Source organism: Pleurodeles waltl, chromosome 3_1, assembly GCF_031143425.1.
Source record: "Pleurodeles waltl isolate 20211129_DDA chromosome 3_1, aPleWal1.hap1.20221129, whole genome shotgun sequence".
NCBI classification, from domain to species: Eukaryota; Metazoa; Chordata; class Amphibia; order Caudata; family Salamandridae; genus Pleurodeles; species Pleurodeles waltl.
Window position 1 is genome coordinate 653,181,351 of NC_090440.1, and position 22,849 is coordinate 653,204,199.

The 22,849-nt window shown below is 45.0% G+C and overlaps 1 protein-coding gene across 1 annotated transcript in view; it reads right to left on the bottom strand.

Moving 5' to 3' along the window:
• The window catches only part of CTSD (cathepsin D), a 62,681-nt gene extending 40,549 nt beyond the window's left edge, over positions 1-22,132 (bottom strand). Inside the window, exons 1-4 of the mRNA XM_069223160.1 lie at positions 21,930-22,132; positions 10,274-10,430; positions 9,877-10,000; positions 8,036-8,154 (exon numbers count right to left, since the gene is read on the bottom strand). Coding sequence (XP_069079261.1) covers positions 8,036-8,154; positions 9,877-10,000; positions 10,274-10,430; positions 21,930-21,991 — 462 coding nt within the window. The 5' untranslated portion in view covers positions 21,992-22,132. The remainder of the gene's footprint in view (positions 1-8,035; positions 8,155-9,876; positions 10,001-10,273; positions 10,431-21,929) is intronic.
• Between the last annotated feature and the right edge of the window lie 717 nt (positions 22,133-22,849).

The following is a 22,849-nucleotide window of genomic DNA, read 5'->3' on the forward strand; positions in this document are numbered from 1 at the left end:
CATGCATCATCAACACTTTTTACTAAATAATGCTTCAAAGAAATGGTACCTAAAAATTCACAGTAAATTTAGCAAAACATTTGTTTGCCATTTGCATTTTTTTGTAAACATTTTATTTTTAAATCAAAGAATTATCAATTTTGTTTTTAAGCTTCTGCAAATATTTCCATCTAATCAGAGAGCATTATACGAAGCCTCATATTGTTAAACTTTAAACATTTTTTTTTACTGGAACAACTGAAAGTAGAGCAGTCCAAGCTTACAGCATTTACGTAGCGCACTTACCCTAATAATAAAGGCTTTGCATTAATGACCCACAAATAGATGTTCAAACAGCATTTACACATGGACACAAATATTACCTCAACTGCTGACAATTTTCTTCTCTGCTCAAAGTGGTACTGTAAACTGGCAGCTAAAGGGATTGTGCTACACAGGGTTGGGTCTACTTGTCCCAAGGACAAAATAAAACATGAAAACTTGTTGCTCTTGACACCAAACAATAGGTGCTGGGCACAGGGTTATAGGAATTCCACATACATGCTGCCATATTACATCTACAACCGATCACATATTTTCAAGCTACGTCTTGTTCAATTATGCCACTCCACTGTACAGCACTCCATTTTAGGACACTCCACTGTATGCCCTTCCATTGTAAGCTACTCCACTATACACTATTCCACTGTACGCTACACAACTCCAATGTTACACTGTAGATCAGTCCATTCTATGCCACTCCAGGCTACTACACTCTGCTCAGTTCAACTGCATGACAATCCACACTTCTATACACTATTCCGCTATATGCCACTCCACATCACTACACTGTCTGCCAGTAACACTCAGCGTTATTACACTATGCCACAGCATGCTATTTCACTGTATGCCATCACATTCTACCCTACTACACTCTACCATGCTCCACTCCATCAGATCAACCAGTCTACACTATTCCACTGTATGCCACTCCACGCAATTTTACTATTAGGTGAATTGGATTGTGAATTGCCCATTTCCAAATTGTTTGTGCTAGAAGGGACATTTGAGATGAATGTGTCCCTCCCTGTTTGTTGTGATAATACATGGTTGTCATGTTGTCTGTCTTTATGAGAACATTCTTCTGTTTGAGAAGAGGTTGAAATGCTTTTAGGTCAAGGAATACAGCTAATAATTCTAAGTGGTGTATGTGTAGCTGTTTCCGTTTGACATCCCATTGCCCTTGAATGGTGTGATTGTTTAGGTGAGCTCCCCAACCAATCATTGATGCATCTGTTGTAATCATGGTCTGAGGTACAGGGTCTTGAAACGACCGCCCCTTCATTAAATTGCTGCGTTCCACCATTGAAGGGACATATTTGTTTGGCGGTCCATCAACACTAGATCTTGAAATTGACTGTGTGCCTGTGACCATTGTCGTGCAAGGCACTGTTGTAAGGGCCTCATGTTCAGTCTTGCACGTGGGACTATTGCTATGCAAGATACCATCATTCCTAAAATCTTCATGATAAATCTTACAGTGTATTGTTGATTTGGTTGTACGAGTGGAATTAGATTTTGGAAAGCTTGTATCATTTGGATTCGCTAGAGCTAGTTGAGTATTTAGGATAGCACCTAGATACGGTTGTACTTGTGCTGGTTGAAGGTGTGACTTTTGGTAGTTTATAGAAAATCCTAGTGTGTGCAGAGTTTCTATCACATAACGTGTATGTTTTTGGCATTGTGTACGATTGTTTGATTTTATTAGCCAATCCTCAATATATGGAAAGACATGGATGTGTTGTTACTACCGTTAGACACTTTGTGAACACCCTTGGCGCTGTTGTTATGCCAAAATGTAACACTTTGAACTGGTAGTGTTTTCCTTGTATGACAAACCTGAGGTATTTTCTATGAAGTGGGGAGGATGGGTATGTGTAAATACGCATCTTTGAGGTCTAGAGCAGTCATAAAATCTTGTTTCTGTACCAGTGGAATAACATCTTGTAGAGTTACCATGTGAAAATATTCTGACAAGATGTAAAAATTGAGGGGCCCGAGGTCTAATATTGGCCTGAGGGTGACATCTTTTTTGGGAATTAGGAAGTATAGTGAGTATAGCCTTGTTCCTTGTTGGGACTGTGGAACTAATTCTATTGCTTGAGTAGTAGAGACTGAACCTCTTGTTATAACAGAACTGTATGTTCTGGGGATAACTTGCGATATCTTGGTGGAATATTTGGAGAGGTGTTTATCCATTCTAGGCAATAACCATTGCGAATAATTGACAATACCCAGTTGTCTGTGGTGATATTTTGCCAATGAGAGTGGAACTGCTGTAGTCTTTCCCCCCCACAGGAGATGTGTGGACTGGAAGGGAGGGAAGGAAGTCACTGCTTTGGTTGTTTAGAGGTTTGGAATTGACCTCTATTTCTTGAGTATTGACCTCTGTATGTTCCTCTAAACCCACCTTGTTGAGACTGGGTTGAATTATGGTTGCTTTGTTTGTGAGGTAGAAGCCTCGGAGGATTGTGTTCTAAAACCTCCTCGAAACTGAGGCCTACGAAATGACCCCCTACATGGTGTGGTGTACAAAGCACCCATTGCTTTTGCTGTATCGGAGTCCTTTCTTCATTTCTCAATTGTAGTGTCCACTTCTGGGCCAAAGAGGTGCTTTTTATCAAAAGGCATGTTAAGCACAGCCTGTTGAATTTCTGGTTTAAAACCAGAGGAGCATAGCCATGCATGTCTTCTGATTGTGATGACTGTGTTAACGCTCCTTGCAGCTGTATCAGCAGCATTAAAGGCAGATCTTATTTGATTGTAACTAATGGCTTGCCCTTCCTCTACCACTTGTTGTGCCCGCTTTTGGTGTTTTTGGGAGATGCTGTTTAATATCCTGCATCTCATCCCAATGTGCTCTATCATAGCGGGTTAGCAGTGCTTGTGAATTAACAATTCTCCATTCATTCGCTGCCTGGGAAGCAGCGTCAAATTTTCTGCTCTCTTTATCAGGAGGAGGTGCATCTCCTGAAGACTGGATATTTGCCCTCTTTCGTGCTGCAATAACCACCACTGAATCTGGAGGCGCCTGATGGGTAGTATAATCTGGGTCAGAGGGTACAGGCTTATATTTCGTTTCTATTCTAGGTGTGATGATTCTAGATTTCTCAGGCTCACTAAAACTTTGGTCTGCATGTTTTACCATTGCGGGTAACATTGGGAGGCACTGGTACCTGAAAAGCGTTGAAGATAATGATTTAATTAAAAAATCTTCTTCCAATGGCTCTGAATGCATTGTTACCCCATGATAAACTGCGCCCTGGCTATGACCAGGTTGTATAATGTGGTATCCTCAGGTGGAGATGGTTTGGATGGGTAAGTATCTGGGTCATTATCTCGGATGGGATCAGGATCATAAAGATCCCATGGGTCTACTATGTCTTCTTGTGAGTAAAAAGAGTGTGTTGGAGAAGGCATTGGTGGAGGGCTGGTGTGGGGAGGAGACAGACAGTTGTGGAGAATGAGGAGGAGAAGAATGAGGATGTATTGGTTTCTCCTTTGGCTTTTGCACCTTTGCTGGTGGCTGTACAGTGTCCAGTTCCTCTTGGAAAACCAGCTTTCTTTTTGTTCTTAAACGAGGTGCAGTAACAATCCTTTCGGTCTCTTAATGGATGTGTATCCTAAATTGTCTCTTATCCATAATTTGTAGAATGGGCTCAATGTCCGACTCTTCCTCAGAGGTTTTATGGCTCTCTCAATTTGTTGGAAAGCCCTTGCTCCTCTGTATACGATGTCTTCTTTGGTTCTGAAGTTTGCTGTTTTTACGGTACCGAAAATATTGTGGAAGGTCTCAGCTCCAAAGCCGTCTTTCGAATTTTCGACTCCAAAGCTTGGGGTTTCCTGCTGGAGTCCGAATTGGAGCCCTTTATAGTTTTACTCGACTCCGAGCTACATGGAGGAGTGGCCTTTTTTGACACCGATCCCGAAGGTCTGTCACCGACAGTCTTTTTCCGGGCCGAACCATGGCCTTCCAGCAGTGGTGTACCCAAGGCCTTAGAATGTTTTTTATGTAGGGGTGTAGGGGCTGACGCACTCACATGCTGACCAGCTGTGATGGGTCTGTCGTCCTCAGATTCCTGTTCAGAGTCTGTGTCTCGGATGGAGACTGCTGTCTGCGCCTGTGCTTCTTCAGTGACGTCGAGATGTTCACTACTTTTCGATGCCATTTCAAGTCTTCGGGCTCTCAGATCTGAGAGTCTTTTTTTAATGAAACCATCGACAGGCCTCACAGTTTTCCTCCCAATGGTCTGGAGAAAGGCACAAGTTACAAACCAAGTGCTGGTCTGTATTGGGGTGCTTCACGTGGCACCGATGGCAGAATCTGAATGGAGTCCGATCCATCAGGCTTTCCACGCAGTAGGCCCGAATAGGCCCGAGTTGGGCTCCAGCGCCCCAAAGGGCGAACAAAAGTAATTTTCCGATGGTACTACCGGTTCGATGCTAGATGGAGAACGCGATTGAAACAATACCGACAAGAAGGAAGATTTTCTAGAGTTTTACGAATCAAAATCTCAGAGCAAGAGGAAACACGCTATGGAACCAAGAGGAGGAGTCACTCGATCCCGTGACTCCGAAAAGACTTCTTCGAAGAAAAACAACTTGTAACACTCCGAGCCCAACACTAGATGTCGGAATGGATATGCATAGCATGTGTACCTGCAGCTACACATGCCATCAAACACACATTATTATATCTATATACACACACATACACAAATTAAAATGTTCTTGTGACCCACATGACAAGGGCCAAATTAAAAGTGCATCAGCTGCTGAGTCTGCCTTATTTGGATAAGTCTAGCCTGCTGTAGTCGTACTGGTTAATAGAGTCCTAGAACCAGTGAGCTTTGCTTATCCTGATCTAAAGTGTTCAATCCAGAAACTGAACTCACTGCTTGAACTAAAGGTTTTATTGCATAATATGGGGTGCAGTTCTAACACATATGCACAAACCTTACAAATGAAGGCCAGCCTACACCCCAAAGTATCCTATCTTGGCTACAACTGTCCAACCATTCAATTGAAAATATCCCCATGCATACCATACCCAAGATCAAGTAGTGGTAAAGTCACTCAATAAATCCCAGCTGTTGGAATTGAATTCAAGGCAGCACTGGATTAGGAAGATGGCCCTTTCACCATTTAATGCGTTTTAATGGAGTGATTGTAATAACAGGCATTGCTCATGGGAATTTTTTAAACAATTAACTGATATGCATCATAAAACATGACTGGCCTTCGAGATTGCCTGAGGTGAGAAATTAGGGATTCTCAGGCTCTGCAGCACGTTCAATGGAAAGACATTCATTCAATTTGTTGTGCTGGTCTTGCCACACAAACCTGACATCAACTCAACAGTACTATTTTAATTGGCGCTTCTGTTACTGTGCTTTCAGCACCGTGTTCTGTTGCTTCCCATACAGGGAGTGCAGAATTATTAGGCAAATGAGTATTTTGACCACATCATCCTCTTTATGCATGTTGTCTTACTCCAAGCTGTATAGGCTCGAAAGCCTACTACCAATTAAGCATATTAGGTGATGTGCATCTCTGTAATGAGAAGGGGTGTGGTCTAATGACATCAACACCCTATATCAGGTGTGCATAATTATTAGGCAACTTCCTTTCCTTTGGCAAAATGGGTCAAAAGAAGGACTTGACAGGCTCAGAAAAGTCAAAAATAGTGAGATATCTTGCAGAGGGATGCAGCACTCTTAAAATTGCAAAGCTTCTGAAGCGTGATCATCGAACAATCAAGCGTTTCATTCAAAATAGTCAACAGGGTCGCAAGAAGCGTGTGGAAAAACCAAGGCGCAAAATAACTGCCCATGAACTGAGAAAAGTCAAGCGTGCAGCTGCCACGATGCCACTTGCCACCAGTTTGGCCATATTTCAGAGCTGCAACATCACTGGAGTGCCCAAAAGCACAAGGTGTGCAATACTCAGAGACATGGCCAAGGTAAGAAAGGCTGAAAGACGACCACCACTGAACAAGACACACAAGCTGAAACGTCAAGACTGGGCCAAGAAATATCTCAAGACTGATTTTCTAAGGTTTTATGGACTGATGAAATGAGAGTGAGTCTAGATGGGCCAGATGGATGGGCCCGTGGCTGGATTGGTAAAGGGCAGAGAGCTCCAGTCCGACTCAGACGCCAGCAAGGTGGAGGTGGAGTACTGGTTTGGGCTGGTATCATCAAAGATGAGCTTGTGGGGCCTTTTCGGGTTGAGGATGGAGTCAAGCTCAACTCCCAGTCCTACTGCCAGTTCCTGGTAGACACCTTCTTCAAGCAGTGGTACAGGAAGAAGTCTGCATCCTTCAAGAAAAACATGATTTTCATGCAGGACAATGCTCCATCACACGCGTCCAAGTACTCCACAGCGTGGCTGGCAAGAAAGGGTATAAAAGAAGGAAATCTAATGACATGGCCTCCTTGTTCACCTGATCTGAACCCCATTGAGAACCTGTGGTCCATCATCAAATGTGAGATTTACAAGGAGGGAAAACAGTACACCTCTCTGAACAGTGTCTGGGAGGCTGTGGTTGCTGCTGCACGCAATGTTGATGGTGAACAGATCAAAACACTGACAGAATCCATGGATGGCAGGCTTTTGAGTGTCCTTGCAAAGAAAGGTGGCTATATTGGTCACTGATTTGTTTTTGAATGTCAGAAATGTATATTTGTGAATGTTGAGATGTTATATTGGTTTCACTGGTAATAATAAATAATTGAAATGGGTATATATTTGTTTTTGTTAAGTTGCCTAATAATTATGCACAGTAATAGTCACCTGCACACACAGATATCCCCCTAACATAGCTAAAACTAAAAACAAACTAAAAACTACTTCCAAAAATATTCAGCTTTGATATTAATGAGTTTTTTGGGTTCATTGAGAACATGGTTGTTGTTCAATAATAAAATTAATCCTCAAAAATACAACTTGCCTAATAATTCTGCACTCCCTGTATGTAGGTCTGTATTTGATAAATATTTCAAATAGGAAACATTTTTGAACATTTGTTTATGCCAACAAAGCAATAAAATCTTAAAGAATCAAATACCTCCGAAGCTTTAAACAAAGCTCTGATCAAAGAACGAAGGCAGATTAGCAATGGCTTTCAGAGTAGACATTTTGAAGAACTAACAAATCGGAGATAATATCCTAACTAAAAGGAATGCATTCAATGACTTCCACAGTGAATTATCTCCCACATCCTACAAGCACAAATTACACTCACAACCACTATGTTAATGTATTTTTCACAGACATGTTGAACGGTCAGAGTTTGCATGAGACTCTGAGCATCGTTTCTAACAATACTTTAAGATGATGCCAAAAGTAAATATGGAGTTTACAATACCTTTTCAGTAGTAGAAATTGGTCTTTAAAAATACATTGTGGAACCCTTTTAGCTTGCAGTAACCAGAGCTCCATGAAATCTTCTCATAGCAGACTTACCATACTCAACGTCTTTCTCATTCGAGTGAAATATTCAGCAGAGCAGGGTGAAGGATATAAGTGGCACCAAAGGGGGGGGGGGGGGTCTACAAAACAAGTCTCTTTCAAAGGTTTTGGACTTACAGAAGGAGAACAGGGAAGCTAGTTGACCCCTAAAACATGGTGATCCCATGTTACAGTTAAGGGTTAGGGGGCTTAGACATAACTCTACCCTAGCACGCTGCAAGAGCTACTGCTAATAGACAGTCTGCTAGTATGCTCTAAAACAGCGGTTCCTAACCTGTGATCAGAGGACTTCTGGGGTTCCGCAAAGCCTCCTCAGGGGGTCCACGACTGCTTATGAAATTAAATAATATTAACGGATTAGGTCCCCAGCTTTCAGTAATGACTCAGTGGCGGGTCCCCGGATTCCAGTAATAATAAAGTGGGGTCTACAGAAGTCAAAAGGTTGCGAACTACTGCTCTAGAATGAAGCTTTGATCTCTCCCCCACATCTGACCTTTAAAGGGAGGATGGGCTCGAAACTTACTGTGACAGTGTCCTGACTGAGGTACCCGGAGAGGCTCCCGGTTCCATACTGGATTTCGAAGGCAGTTCCATTCTTCACAAAAGTACTCGACTTCGAAGAATCATACTTATGATGTATCACTGCATAGGGGAGAAAAGGCAGAGGGGAGAACAACGTGAGAGGAGAGGAATTACAATAGATACAAGAACAAACAAGCATTTTCAATGGGTCTTGCATTTGCTCGAGTTAGCGCCATTAGCATTTTAAATTCCTAACTGGATGTTTCTTGCTACATAATTTGAAAATGAAAAGTAAAACAGTTGGCATAAGCGAGCTGAATCAAAGTGCCACCATGCGTATGAGCGCAAAGGAGGCACACATAGGGAAAAATAAGTTTGCTCCCAGACAAACTTATCGGCAAACGTGCAATTATTCATGTAACAGGGTCCTAGGTGGTAACAAAACTGCCCCAAGGATGGACAAAGCACTTTAATCATATGTTTAGACACATGCAGTGACAGTTCGATCTGTCAAATTTCACTGCTGTGGTTCAACACAACACCAATCTGCCCATCCTTTTTGGGAATTTTTCTTAATGCATGTTTCAGAAGCAATACAGAGTTTGAGGAGTTGGCTCTGAAGTTCGCGAGATTCTCTCTTCCATACACTACTCTAATATACACGGGTCAGGGTAACTTTTGGAATCTGTATGAGTTATAAGAAATTCCAGTACAGCTTTCACAAACGTGCTTTTTTCGTAATGAGGACTCATTAATTTAATTAGTTTGCAGTCTGAAGCTAAAAATATCGCTCTACAGGCGTTTGCCAACCTGGCATCACATCTAAACAAGTATTTTTGCCTCCCATTTCAACAAAGCTCTAATGAAGTTAGCAAAGCAGTCTGAGAAGATTTATGGCCCCATGTAAAGGAGATAAGCAATGCTCTGTGTGTGATGTGACAGCTGGCAGGGATAGGCACTGGAGAGAGAGTGACTCTCTGTGATGCAAGGGGATATTGTGGCTTTCGTGAGCAGTGAGTTAAACGACTGGGTGTTTGTTTGTTTAGTAAAATAAGCTTATATTAGTACCAGGAGGTAAACAAGGACAGCACTGGAATAAAGCCAAAACAAATGTCAGAGACATGGGAGAAGGGAGAAACGGAATGCTGCAATAAAACGCAGGCAGGAACCAGCTTAAACCACCAACAGTGAAAGGGGAGCACCAAAGAAATGTCAAAAATAGTCAGTCACCACAACAGATCAAGAAATCTAAGTGGAACAATACAGTAGTTGGTCACTGCTCTGAAACAGAAAAGGGAAGGAGAAAAAGGCAGAACTGACCACTAGCGAGCAAGAATTTTTAAAGACCCTGCAACCAATAAATGAAATTGCTTTACACCCAGAGAATAAGTATACACCAGGTCGAACGCTTATGCTCTACCTAAAAAGTACATAGAAAGGATCTGAGAAAGTATTCTCAGTACTTCACATCTTGAAATATATTTTCACCCTTGAATTATTAGGGAATGAGTAATGAACACTCCTACAAAGCATACTCTACCAACTGAGCAATATCTGCACACTGTATTTCCCAATTCATCAGAAAACTGTAGCTCGATAAAGAAATAAGAAAAAGAACAGTGAAGTCACTGAGGTTTGGACCCATAACCTTTAGGTAACAATTGTCTGCAGTAGCTATATTATTCACTCTGCTACAGTACACCTCAACTCCTGCAACTTCAATGACAGGTTGGAGGAAATACCTTCCTAGATTTCACCCAACATCAGCCAACCACAATCAATGTTGATTTCACAACTATTCCAATTCTATGCTGAAAGAGGCAGGGGAAGGATAATACTTACAGCAGGCGATGTCCAGGAAAGAACAATGGATGGAGGGCACCCACAAGTTGGAAGAGCCGGTGTCGAAGACCACTGTGAAGGGCTGGGGGGGCGTGCCAATACCAATCTCTCCATAGTACTGTGCCTGAGGGAGGGAAAATAAGGAGAGGGTCAAAGTGAATGGTTTCAACACACTTTATCCTTCAATCAATGTAAAACGGTCTTCAGATAACCAATACATTCAGTGATAGGAATGAAGTGTCAAGCATGGGGTGGTTATGGTAAGTGAAGGGGATGAAGAGAGTCCAAAATAAAAAAAAACAGCTTCCATATCTGATAGAAGGGAGGAGTGAGCATGAAAGGATAAATGCAGGACTCCTTCAATGGCAGCTTTGGAGTGGAGAGACTGGTTACTTACATCCAGGTAGTTCATAAGAATTTCTGGTGTAGGACCTTTTCTAGGTGGGAAGCCCAGGTTGTACTTTAGTTGATCACCAGTAGCCACAAGTTTTTCAATTTCAGTTGACTCGTTGATGAAAGTGCGACGGATTGTGCGGAACTTGGTCAGCGGGATCCTGTTGATGGAAGGGAGAAAAATGTAAGATGTCAGGTGACGAAATCTCAAGAAAGTATTAGCACCAAACAGAAGGTGTACAGAGCAGCATGGAGCTGGCCCACAAGTATACCAGAGGGCTTCCCAGCAGTCTGCTGGTTCCAAAACGGGAGAAGAGCAACAGCACTTTCAGTCCCCTTTCATCAATTTCCTTAGTCACAACATCTTGTACTTGGATATGTAAAGCCATCAACAAGGTGTTGTAACATCCTTTGAATGGGCCTCATTATAAGAGAGATGAGGAATAGCCTCCTTAACTATGAATATTAAGTGTTTACTTTGAAACATTACTTTAACCAACATTCTCCGAATGAGGGCCTTTGTTTTAATAGGTGATGTACGTTGATTATATCAGATCACGCCTATTGTCTTAATGACAATTTACCTTACAGTCAGTTTTGCATGCACAGCCCCTAAAGCTCTTCTTCCAACTCTTTAGCTCTTGTAAACGTTGCAATAATGAACAAGCATTTGCAATGCAATGGGTCTTGCGTCTGCTCAAGTTAGAGATATTAGTGTTGTAAATTCCTAACTGGACTTTTCTTGCCATACAAGTTGAAAATGAAAAGTAAACAGTTGACATAAGCAAGCCTATTCAAAGCGAACATGAGCACGAAGGAGAGACACAAAAGGAAAAAGAAGTTTGCTCACAGTCAAACGTATCGGCAAACGTGCAATTACCCATGTAACAGGGTTGATGGCCAAGGCGGTAACAAAACTGCCCCAAGGAGGGACAAACGTAAAGCATTTACCAATGATAACAAAGGACTTTTGAAAGGCAAGACCATGAACGAGTGACAGTGATGGTCATGTGGGGGTTTGGTTAAAAGCCGGCAGATACGTTACAACAGGCCAGATCGCTTGCGCGCTCGACCTTAAAAAAGACTACGTTATGAAAATGGATCAGGTTAGAGGTTGAGGTTAAGTTTAGGGTAAGAGAAAGATATGACTAGGCTCAACAATAACACAAGGCTTATGGCTGTGGGGCCTTTGGGCAATCTTTAGACTCAAGGATCGGCACAGGGGTAAAGTGAGGGTCTGTATTACAGATGGGTATGTTTGTCAGATTTTATTTATTCCGTTTCTTCATAGCTGTTTATAGACTTATTGATGAGAGGAAAGGAGGGAGCAGAAAGTGACTGCAGCCGATTTGAGGATGGAGTAATAGAAAGATTAGCAAACAGCTGCTCCCCTGAGATCAGCGAGTCAGGCTTTGCTCTATCACACTGCAACTCCCCACTGTCATTCTTGTGCCCCCCCAACCCCACCTTACTGTAACCCAACTATCTTTTAGAAAGTTTCGCCTACTAGACAGTGCACATGCTGTCTGTTGCATGACATATTAGCACACAGCCGGCTTAGAGGCCCGCCCACTGCTTACCACTCGTTGGTTTCATTGTCACTCCTATTAGCCTGCTTCTTATTCATTAGCATGTGTGTGTTTTCCCTCCCCTGGAGCATGGACGCATTACTTGTGTTCTTCTCCTGCTCATTGTTTCTGGGAATATTTTGCTCTTTTTGTTTAGGCACTCTACACGAGTGCATTTGTTTCCGCCTCTAGCCACAGTGCCACTCTCTTTTCCCTCTCTTCTCTGTCTACTCACCTGTGTGCTTCTCCCCTTGTCTGTGTTGCTTTCTCACCTGTGGGCTCTTATCCTCTCCCAGTTCCAAATGCTCACACACTCTTTAGTTTGTTTTTGGTTCCCCCACACACACTCCCACCCCACAGCACTCCACATTGCTCTCCCTCCAGCACACTTGCTCCTCGCTGCACCATCCATGTTGCTTCCAGATGCACATGATGGGTTTAGCCCCACCTAGCCCAGTGCTGCTGCCACACACCCATCCACCGGTACTGTTCCCGCCAGCAAAAAAAAAAAAAAAAAAACAATTAAAAAATAAAATAAAAAAAAAATAATAATAATAATCATCCACGCTTTTGGCTATTTTTTTATTTTTGCTGGTTCCAGCTGGATCACCAACTAAAAATAATAAAAAAAAAAGGCTGCATTATTGTGTAGGTACTGGCATGCATGGTGCAAGCGTCTACAAAATGACAGACTTTTTTTTTTTTTATAGCCACGCTGCACTACATTAGGAATGGTGTTCAGTATAGCTATAAAAAAAAAAAAAAAAAAAAAAAAAAAAAAAAACACACTGGCAAACCCAATAAGCCCCAAAGGCCTGAGCTATAAACTTTGCCAAAGGTTGTTTAATGAAGAAATTCCAATCTTAATGTTCCATTGTTTCAAATTTATCCTGATACACAAAATTATTGGGACAAAACTCTGTCATCCTACCGTGCCAGACTAATCCACGTCTAAGCACCTCATTTTGAGGTAATTATTTCAGGGTGCTTCTTTTGAAGCAGATTACCTCTCAATAAAATTACTCAAAACAAAGTGTTTTCTCTTTGAAGAGTTTACATTAACACGGGGGTCTATGGCGAATCGTGCAATTGCGAGTAAAAAGAAAAACTTCCTCTTGCCTAGGATTATTGAAAATTTTAAGTGGCATGAGTTTTGAGACAGTGTTGATTCCAGATAATGCTGTGACAGAACCAGAAACAGAGGTTCTAGAACACCTTGCAAACTTCAGAATGTTAGAGTTTGTTTAAATGGTTTCCCACAAACAATAACTGGGCCTTATCCACAGCCCTGGTGCCCGAAGCATCCCCTTAGGAAAAGGAGGGCAGTGTAGTCTCAGCACTGATGCATTTCAACCAAGATCTACTGGTGTATGACCAGAGCACAAAGAATACCAAAGCTTTCCTCAGTTATGATAAAGAAACTGAAACACAGTGCCTCTTCATTGTCAAGGCTTACTCCGTAGGCAGTTTTTAGGTCGAAGCCTATGAGGCATCGCAGCTGTCTGGTGTGCAAGGACTTCTTGGGGACATTCTGAAAGCTTCTATTGAATTTGATTGCACCCACTGCTTACCATTGGCTTTGTGTTTTTTAAGTCATTTGCTTGCCTTCTATTTGCTAGATTTATTTATTTTGCACTGTCCAGTATGTCTTTGTCCCTCCTGTGGAGCATAGCCCATTTACTGTATTCTTCCACGTGTGCTTGCTTTCTGTAAACAATTATTTAAATTTTGTTCTTATCTTGTCACATTTGCTGTGCTTTCAAAGACAGAAAGCAAATGTCAGGCTATGCCTTCTGAGGGAGCTTGGTGTTTCCTTTTGTTTCTCTGACTTCAAAATGAAAGAATTTATGTGACAATCATGCAAACCACACAATAAAATTTAAAATGTCTGCAAATGAACTGTGCATATTTTTCACAATAGATGACAATTAAGAAATCACTAATGAAACTTTTTTTTTTGTAATTCTGGAGTGTGGTGGAGACACATTTTAATGTGATCAAAACAAATCAATACACTAGGTGATGGCATTTCCACACTATTGTTTGTGCACTATATAATCTTATCAGTAAAATTGTATGTCTGTGAAAATATAATAGCCATTTCAATTGGAAAGGTGTTCTAAGTAACGGCAGTGTACTACGACACCCTCTACTCCGTTCCACTTCACTCATCACTACGCCACTCCACGACACTCTAAGACACTTGATTCCACTCTATGCTATGCCACTCTACGAAACTCCACTCTATGTCTGCCCTGGTGTACAACATGGGTAGCACATGTGCCAATCACAAAAAAGTATAATGTCCTATCAGTGGTAAGCCTTTAAGAAAAATAATAGGACTCTATTTATACCGAGATCACATGCTGAGTTAATTGAATAGATTTTGTGGCACAATCGTTACTCTGAATGCATAGTTCCTTACTCACCAGCCATTCTATCGTTCCCACGGTATGTGCAACTGTCCACCTACCTTTCTCCTTATAGGAATGCTGCAAATCATTAAACATCCACTCTTACTCTGAGACAGGTCCTTAAAATGTGGGCAGACCCTTTTCTGTTCTCCTTCAGATGCAGCACCTATGTATCGCTCTCAATCTCGGGGCACAGTCCTTACCTGCTAAAGGGACGCAGCACTCGTTAAGTAAGAAGGTAACCACTGAATAAGCCAAACTGCTCAGCTTAAATACAGTACTATTGCAGCTGGCCAGAACCCAGTGTACTCAGAAACTCAAAACAGTGTCAGATATTTACAGGGTCCCTTCTGGCAATTTTTTTTTTTTTTATTATTATTTTTTAAAGGTACTTACTGTCTGGGCCTTCCCTGTGCTGCGGTCACCAACATCATTTACTGACCAACGTCCACATACTTGGTGACGAGGGGCCTCATTGCCAAGTATGCTGCAGTTAAGAAATTAAGAAACTGCTTTTATTCAAGAGGTTATAAAGAAGAACGCACAAAGTCTCCCAGTGGCTGCCCCCGCCTCCACTAACTTACTCTCTGTGGAACCTAAGGACCTCCACGAGTCACCGTCAACATTCTACATTCAACAAATACCTAGAATGTCCAATCAAAGTGAAACATCTCTTTACTGTAACCTCACATGTGACATCCTATAACACAAACGCTCTTCCTTCTCCTTTCACTTACTTGTGAATTCAAGCCAGACAGATGAACTTGGCTTTACAAAGAAATCTAATATGGCGGTAGGCAGCAGGAGAGCATCACGAGTGGGTGGAACAAGCAAGAAGAGAGCATCACGGACTACCACCAAGCCGCGCGGAGCATTCTACAACCCTGGCACTACCTACATCTGGAGGTCCCAACCAAGGGGCACTATACTTGCGCCCAAGCACTCTCCATATAATCAGAGAGCTAGGGGCCCAGTCATGACATACTCCACAGACTGACCAGCAGAGCCAATACAATACTCCCTGCAGAAATGCAGGTAAAAATGTACGTACCCCACTCTTACACAACCTTGTCAAGATTGTGTGACAAGGTTTTCTTCGGACTCGAACACATGGCCCGTGGTTGTTCTTGATCAGGCTTACACAAACCTTCTAAGGCATTGGTGTTTGATCAAACTCCCCTTTGGGGAGGATCCGGGTTGATCACTACACAGGCTCCAACATCGAATTGGTACATTTTTTGGTCCAGGTTGATTTGTTTCTCACCCTGGGAGAACGTGTAATAAGAACATTACTTTCGTTAATTGATGTTGGATAGCAACCTGCAAATACACGTACTTACACAGAGGATACATCACCTCCAAACAGAAAAATGCTGGATGTGAAAAATCTGCATTCCAGCTCTAGAGATGGGAGGCAGTGACGTAACTCTTACCAGGAGCCTGTACTGAACAGTTACTATAGGACAGAAGGCTGCCCTCCGGCAGGCCTGGGAGTAACGAAGAATGCATTAACGTGTCCTGACGTGCCCAGGTTCAATGGTTCCGATATCTGCCTTGTCGGTGTATGCTGGCAGATGCGTGCTTACAGTCTGGGAGGAGGAACGGGAGTATCAAACGATGTCTTGCAGTGACCCCATTCCAGCATAGCATGTGCAAGCTAGAGGGGTGGGGCACGGCATTAAAGGGCACAATGTACCCCTACAGAGAGCGGCAACTTTATCATTTCCAGGTTTAACCCTTCATCCAATAATGCATTCAGAGAAGAGTGAAAGGTCTGATAACATGGGCGCCTATCATCGGGTAGCAAGATCTCCAGGAAAGACCGCACCAACCAAGCAGGGGGAGGTATCGCCATCGTCTTCAAAGACTCCATCAGCGTCACCACCTCCACCGAAGACACCCCTCTCGCCGCTGAACACCTGCATTTTCAGATTCGCACCGACCCGAGGACCACCCTCAGAGGATCCCTCGTCTACCGTCCTCCCGGACCACGCGCCCCTTTCAGCGACACCATCGCCGACTTCATCTCCCCGCATGCCCTCGCCTCACCGGACTACATCCTCCTAGGCGACCTCAACTTCCATCTGGAACAAAACAACGACCCCAACACCACCACCCTGCTCGACAACCTCGCCAACCTCGGCCTCAAACAACTGGTGAACACCGCCACCCACATCGCCGGACACACGCTCGACCCTATCTTCTCCGCCAGCAAACACGTCTTCTTCAGCCACACCTCCGCCCTACACTGGACCGACCACAGCTGCGTCCACTTCACATTCCGATGCGAGACCCGCCACCTCCGCACTCAACCTATCCCTCGTCGACAGTGGAACAAGATCCCTGAAGAGCAACTCCTCTCCGCACTCGCCGCCAACCAACCCACCCTCACCACCGACCCAAACGACGCAGCCCTCAACCTCACAAACTGGATCTCCAACTGCGCAGACAACCTTGCTCCCCTCAAACGCACGCATCGACAGACCAACACCAAAAAACCTCTCTGGTTCTCTGACACCCTCAAAGAATCAAAGAAAACTTGTCGCGCCCTTGAGAAAGCCTGGCGCAAGGACCACACCGCTGACAACATGACTGCCCTCAAGAACGCTACCCGCGAACACCACCACCTGATCCGCGCTGCCAAAAGGAACTTTTTCACCCACAGACTGGACAAAAACAGCCACAACAGCAGAGAACTCTTCAGCATCGTCAAGGAGTTCCCCAGCGCCAACGCCGTCACGCCCTCACAGGATTTGTGCGAATCCCTCGCCACTTTCTTCCATCGCAAGATCAGCGACCTCCACGACAGCTTCGGACACCAGACCCAACCAAACACCATTGAACCCGCATCCCCGGCCATCACCCTCAACAACTGTACCCACATCAACACGGAAGAAACCAAATCCATCATGAACTCTATCCACTCCGGCGCCCCTTCGGACCCCTGCCCGCACTTCATCTTTAACAAAGCCGACGACATCATCGCCCCGCACCTCCAGACCGTCATCAACTCTTCTTTTTCTTCTGCTACCTTCCCCGAATGCTGGAAACACGCCGAAGTCAACGCCCTACTAAAGAAACCTACGGCTGACCCGAGCGACCTGAAAAACTTCCGCCCCATCTCTCTTCTGCCTTTCCCAGCCAAAGTAATAGAGAAGACCGTCAACAAACAGCTGACCACCTTCCTGGAAGACAACAACCTGCTCGACCCCTCACAAACCGGATTCCGAACCAACCACAGCACTGAAACCGCCCTCATCTCAGTCACAGACGACATCAGAACCCTGATGGCCAACAGTGAAACAGTCGCCCTCATTCTTCTCGACCTCTCGGCTGCCTTTGACACCGTCTGTCACCGCACCCTAATCACCCGCCTCCGCTCCACCGGGATCCAAGGCCAGGCCCTGGACTGGATCGCCTCCTTCCTCGCAAACCGTTCCCAAAGAGTTTACCTCCCTCCGTTTCGCTCAGAGCCCACCGAGATCATCTGCGGCATACCTCAAGGCTCATCGCTCAGCCCGACACTCTTCAATGTCTACACGAGCCCCCTCGCCAACATCGTACGCAAGCACGACATCATCATCACCTCCTACGCCGACGACACCCAACTTATACTCTCCCTCACCAAGGACCCCGCCAGCGCCAAGACCAACCTACAAGAGGGTATGAAGGACGTCGCTGATTGGATGAGGCTCAGCCGCCTAAAGCTGAACTCTGAAAAAACGGAAGTCCTCATCCTCGGCAACACCCCGTCCGCCTGGGACGACTCCTGGTGGCCCACGGCCCTCGGCACCGCACCGACCCCCACAGACCACGCCCGCAACCTCGGCTTCATCTTGGACCCTCTTCTCACCATGACCAAGCAAGTCAACGCCGTGTCCTCCGCCTGCTTCCTCACCCTCCGCAAGATCTTCCGCCGACACCAGAAAAACCGTGACCCACGCCCTCGTCACGAGCCGCCTGGACTACGGCAACACCCTCTACGCCGGGACCACACCCAAACTCCAAAATCGCCTGCAACGCATTCAAAACGCCTCGTCCCGCCTCATCCTCGACGTACCCCGCAGCAGCCACATCTCCACACACCTGAGACACCTGCATTGGCTCCCAGTCAGCAAAAGGATCACCTTCCGACTTCTCACCCACGCACACAAAGCCCTCCACGACAAGGGACCGGAATACCTCAACAGACGCCTCAGCTTCTACGTCCCCACCCGCCTCCTCCGCTCCTCTGGCCTCGCACTCGCTGCTGTCCCTCGCATCCGCTGCTCCACGGCGGGTGGGAGATCTTTCTCCTTCCTGGCGGCCAAGACCTGGAACTCCCTCCCCACCAGCGTCAGGACCACTCCGCTTTCCGGAGACTCCTAAAGACCTGGCTGTTCGAGCAGCGATAACCCCCCCTTTTCCCCTAGCGCCTGAGACCCGCACGGGTGAGTAGCGCGCTTTATAAATGTTAATGATTTGATTTAGCAAAGTCGAAATCATGCAAATGTTTCAAGATTAGCTCCAACTATGGAAATTATTTCTTTTTAGATTCACTGTAAGCAAATTCTTTTTACGTGGATATTCTGAAAATCTGGCATGGATCCGAGACTTCTGAACCTATATAAGGCATCCCTAGTTAGCAACTCAGCACTTGTTGAATTGACCAAACTCTCAAAGCAGCATCGATGGCAGTGAGGATATAACGGGGTGAAACGGAGAGAAACAGGTGATATTTTCGATTCAAACACTACATGCTGGAAGTATGCAAAGCATAAGCATCTAAAATACTTATACTGCAAACCATTTCACAGCATATAGAGCTATTCCCATCTCTTCCTGGAGCCTAAGGACAGGTCTCGTACCAGGTAGAGTTACTGGACAGGGAAGGAGATAGCACCAGGGCGTGTCTGGGGACTCGGAATCTGAGCGGCAGGGTCACGGGTTCCTTGCCCTTTGCATCATTACTTCCTGGGAGAACTGAAGGTGTCGCGTGCAGATCCACCCTCATCACAGGATGCCTTAGGTGCTCACCACCACTTTCCTCTCCGTGTCTATCACGCCCTAAGGGTTCCCTCCCTCACTAATCTCTACTTTCACCTGCAAGTCTTCTCTCTTGCCACCTTTCTGTTCAAAGTCTAGCTGGTCTTGTCACGACAGTAGATACCAGCTTCTGTGGGGTGCAGGAGTTTGAGTCGCAGCAACAATTCAGCTGAGGGGAGGGGGGCATTAAAGCGCACCAAAGCCCGGACTGTGTGTGCAGATTTGCCTATTAGCGCTGGAATTCTTAAACACGCACATGAAATGCAGCTTTAGCGTCCCTGCGTCGCGGATTAACGTTCAATTTTTGTCAAGGATGAACGCTGAAAATCGCAGAAATAAATTCGATTTTTTAAAGCGTTTTACATAATGCCAAGTGGGCCACTGTCTTGTGTGACACCTTCAACTAGCCGAGTCTCTCAGGCACCACAAGCCCATTCTGGGAATTGTAGTTTAGACCACTGAAAACATCGCCACAACCCTAAATTGGCTGAAAAACCAGGACTCTCTTAAGTAGTCCCATGACATAAGATCCCGAGGACGCTATGGATTCATTTTACTAAATGGTCTTGTTCGTTTCGAATATTGCTACAGCACTGTTTCATTCACAGCATGCACGAAATCCCGAACAATGCCATCTGTCTTATTAACCAGTGTGGAACGAAAATGTTCTACCAAGACACAAGCAAGCACGAGAGATATCAGGAGCAGCGAGAGCTTTTGTAACAATACAAGTGCACTGGAAAATGGGAGTGTGAGAAAATTACAGAGACCGAGGGAAAGAGTGAAAAGAAAAAGAGTAAAAGAGCGAAAAGGGAGCGACAGCGCGGGGGTTTGGAGAGCGAGTGCGACGAAGGACAGAGAGAGTACGCGATAGGGAAAAGGGGCAAGACAGTGAGATACTTATGTTTGCAAATGCGTACTGCAGGTCCTGGCATGCAGGCGCTATTTCTTGGCCTCCGGGGTAGGGGCGAGGAGGCAATGCCGATTGCAACATGCAGGAACAGCATAGAAGATAATTCGGTGCATACGGGTCGGCCACTACGACATCCTGGTGCTGCTATATACAGTAAGCAATCTAATGTAAGCAGGGTTATCCATGGCAGAATTCCTGGCTTTACATACTGAAGGTAATGTTTGCCATATGTGGCGCCATTGAAGTATGAGTGCACATGTGACGAAATACTAGCATATTCTATGGAATTCTGGGCTAAAGGGGGTGCACGTCACATGGCGAGGCCATGTATTTTTAAAGAAATACAAGATAAGCCCGTGGCAAAATAAAAAAACACAAGTTAATGTCCTGGAGATGGTTCGGCTTCCCTGGCACACTCTAAAATGACCTATGCCTTTTAGCATATCTATACAAATACTGCACTCTGAAATGCACCGTATGGCTCTTTTTTCAAGAATGTTTTCATATGAGAACATCGCCCTATCTAGAACCCTTCACGACCTCCCAAACAGGCTGGAATTCGGTGCAAGTTGTATCCCTGATCGCGTTCATAGCTCACCAACCACCCACCAGTGAGCAGAAATGGAGGGGCGGAAGCAAAGACTTCGCAAGAAAATTAACAGCATAGTCAGTCTTAAAACGCATACAAAGGATTACATTTCACAAGTGGATTAGCTTGTTGCCTTCACGTCCTGCCTTTAATTCTTCAAAATTAAAATAATTCTGCGACCCTTCCTCCCATGAACTCAACCCTCTAGTTTCCCACTACTCAGCTATTCTTCCTCACTAGTAACTTGTCGTGCCCGCTGGACTCCGTCCCACCTTCCTTCTCGTTACCTCCATCACTTGCCTCACAATCTTAGCGCGGAAAGAGCATAGATCTGAGCTGTCCTAGCAGAGCACACGTGCTGCCGGTTTCAGACCTTGCAAAATAAGCATTTAGGCGTGCATTTTAGGGACTATCTTGGTACAGGACTGTTCAGCCGTTTTGCCAGTTCCCTCAAGTCTGCCAGTTCCAAGCACAAGTACCACATCTATTCCAGATATTTCCTCTGAATTCTGCGACTTGCAGTACTAGTTTTAAAATGGGTTAACGGGGCTGCACCCTCCAGCACGCAACGAAAAAACAGATCTGCGTACATAAGACCTGGAAACCTGAGAGCTCTGACGTGTCACTTGGATTCATATATGTGGGACTTTCAGTCAATCGTAACAATGCTGGTCCTCGTAAAACAACGTTTATAGTGGGAAAGTGAAACTAAAATACCCAGAACACTTCGCTGTAGACCAGGGAGACTGAAGGTGACCCTCGTGACATGAGGCAAGTTGAAAACTATGAGAAAAGCACAAAGATGAACATTTCGCACTAGATCCAGGAGTGCTTGGCATCAGTCCCAGGCAGTGTTTTAAATGGGCCGGTACTGGGTACCAGCACTTTTTTATTTTATTTTATTTTGCGAGGTAGAGTACCTGCACTTCTCGAGAAAAACCGAATACTTTTGAATGGAGAGTACCAGCAAGTCTCAGAAACAAGCAGGTACTCTGGTACAGAGCAGCTGATCTAGTTTTCCATTTCAAGCACCGGTACCAGGTCCATTACTTGACTCTTCGCCAGACAGGGAGGCGCCCAACCCCCACGCCTTTGTGGATTAACAGATCCCAATGCCGGAGCAGCATCATCCCCTTTTATGCTCCCCTCACCTGACCAGGGCGGTACATCCGAGCAGCAGAGACGCCAGTAGGATCAGCCGAGAGACCGCCATGGCTGCGTGCAGTCCTGATGCGGCAATAAGTGCTACAGAGCTCGCCGTCTCTCTCAGTGGATTTTATTATCCGTCTCTGCTCGCCTCCTTCCCTCTGTTATTGGAACATGCAGTGACTGTGCACTAGGCATGTGACGCCGCATCAGCTGACCGCGAGGGCAGCGGGTCACGTGATCTCGCGTCAGGGTTGGGAGGGGCGTGTCTTTAAATATGAACTTCAATCTTCAGCAGGGAATATAAAGTTGCTCGTGTAAAGGAGTGGTATGTATTTAGAGCAGTGTACGAGGTGTTTGCCTTAGTGCGTGCCTTTGTGGCCTCCGCTTGCCATCAGACGGACATAATTTCACGGGCTCTGGGCTCATGGTAATGTCAGATCTTATAAATAGGGGATTAGGTAAACAATCCGGAGGATTCGTTTTCCTAATAACATGTATGCTTTTGTCAATCCTCCCGATTTAGGCGGGGGACTACCGATTTGAAGCCTAATCCTCCGCCTCCCGATTCCTGTACTGAAAAAAACGATTTCTCGGCGGGCGTCTCCCACGAAGAGAGGTCTAGAGCTGGAGTACGCCCTGCCAGTAACCTACTCTTGCGGGCCAGTGCACATTGTTTGTGGCACGCTTTCTGTGCCTGCCAGGGCACTTCTGCTCCTGACAGGTAAGGTAAAAAAAACACACACATATCTGATAACTGATCCTGCAGCAGCACACTTGCAAGTCCCATACATTGCGGGGAAAAAAGAGAGCAAACGAGACCGACATAGTGCGGTGTGTAAAAGGCCAATTTATTGAAGACCGGTGCAGCTAACTATCACAACCTAGGCCTTTGCCTTCACTAAACAACCTCACTATACAATAC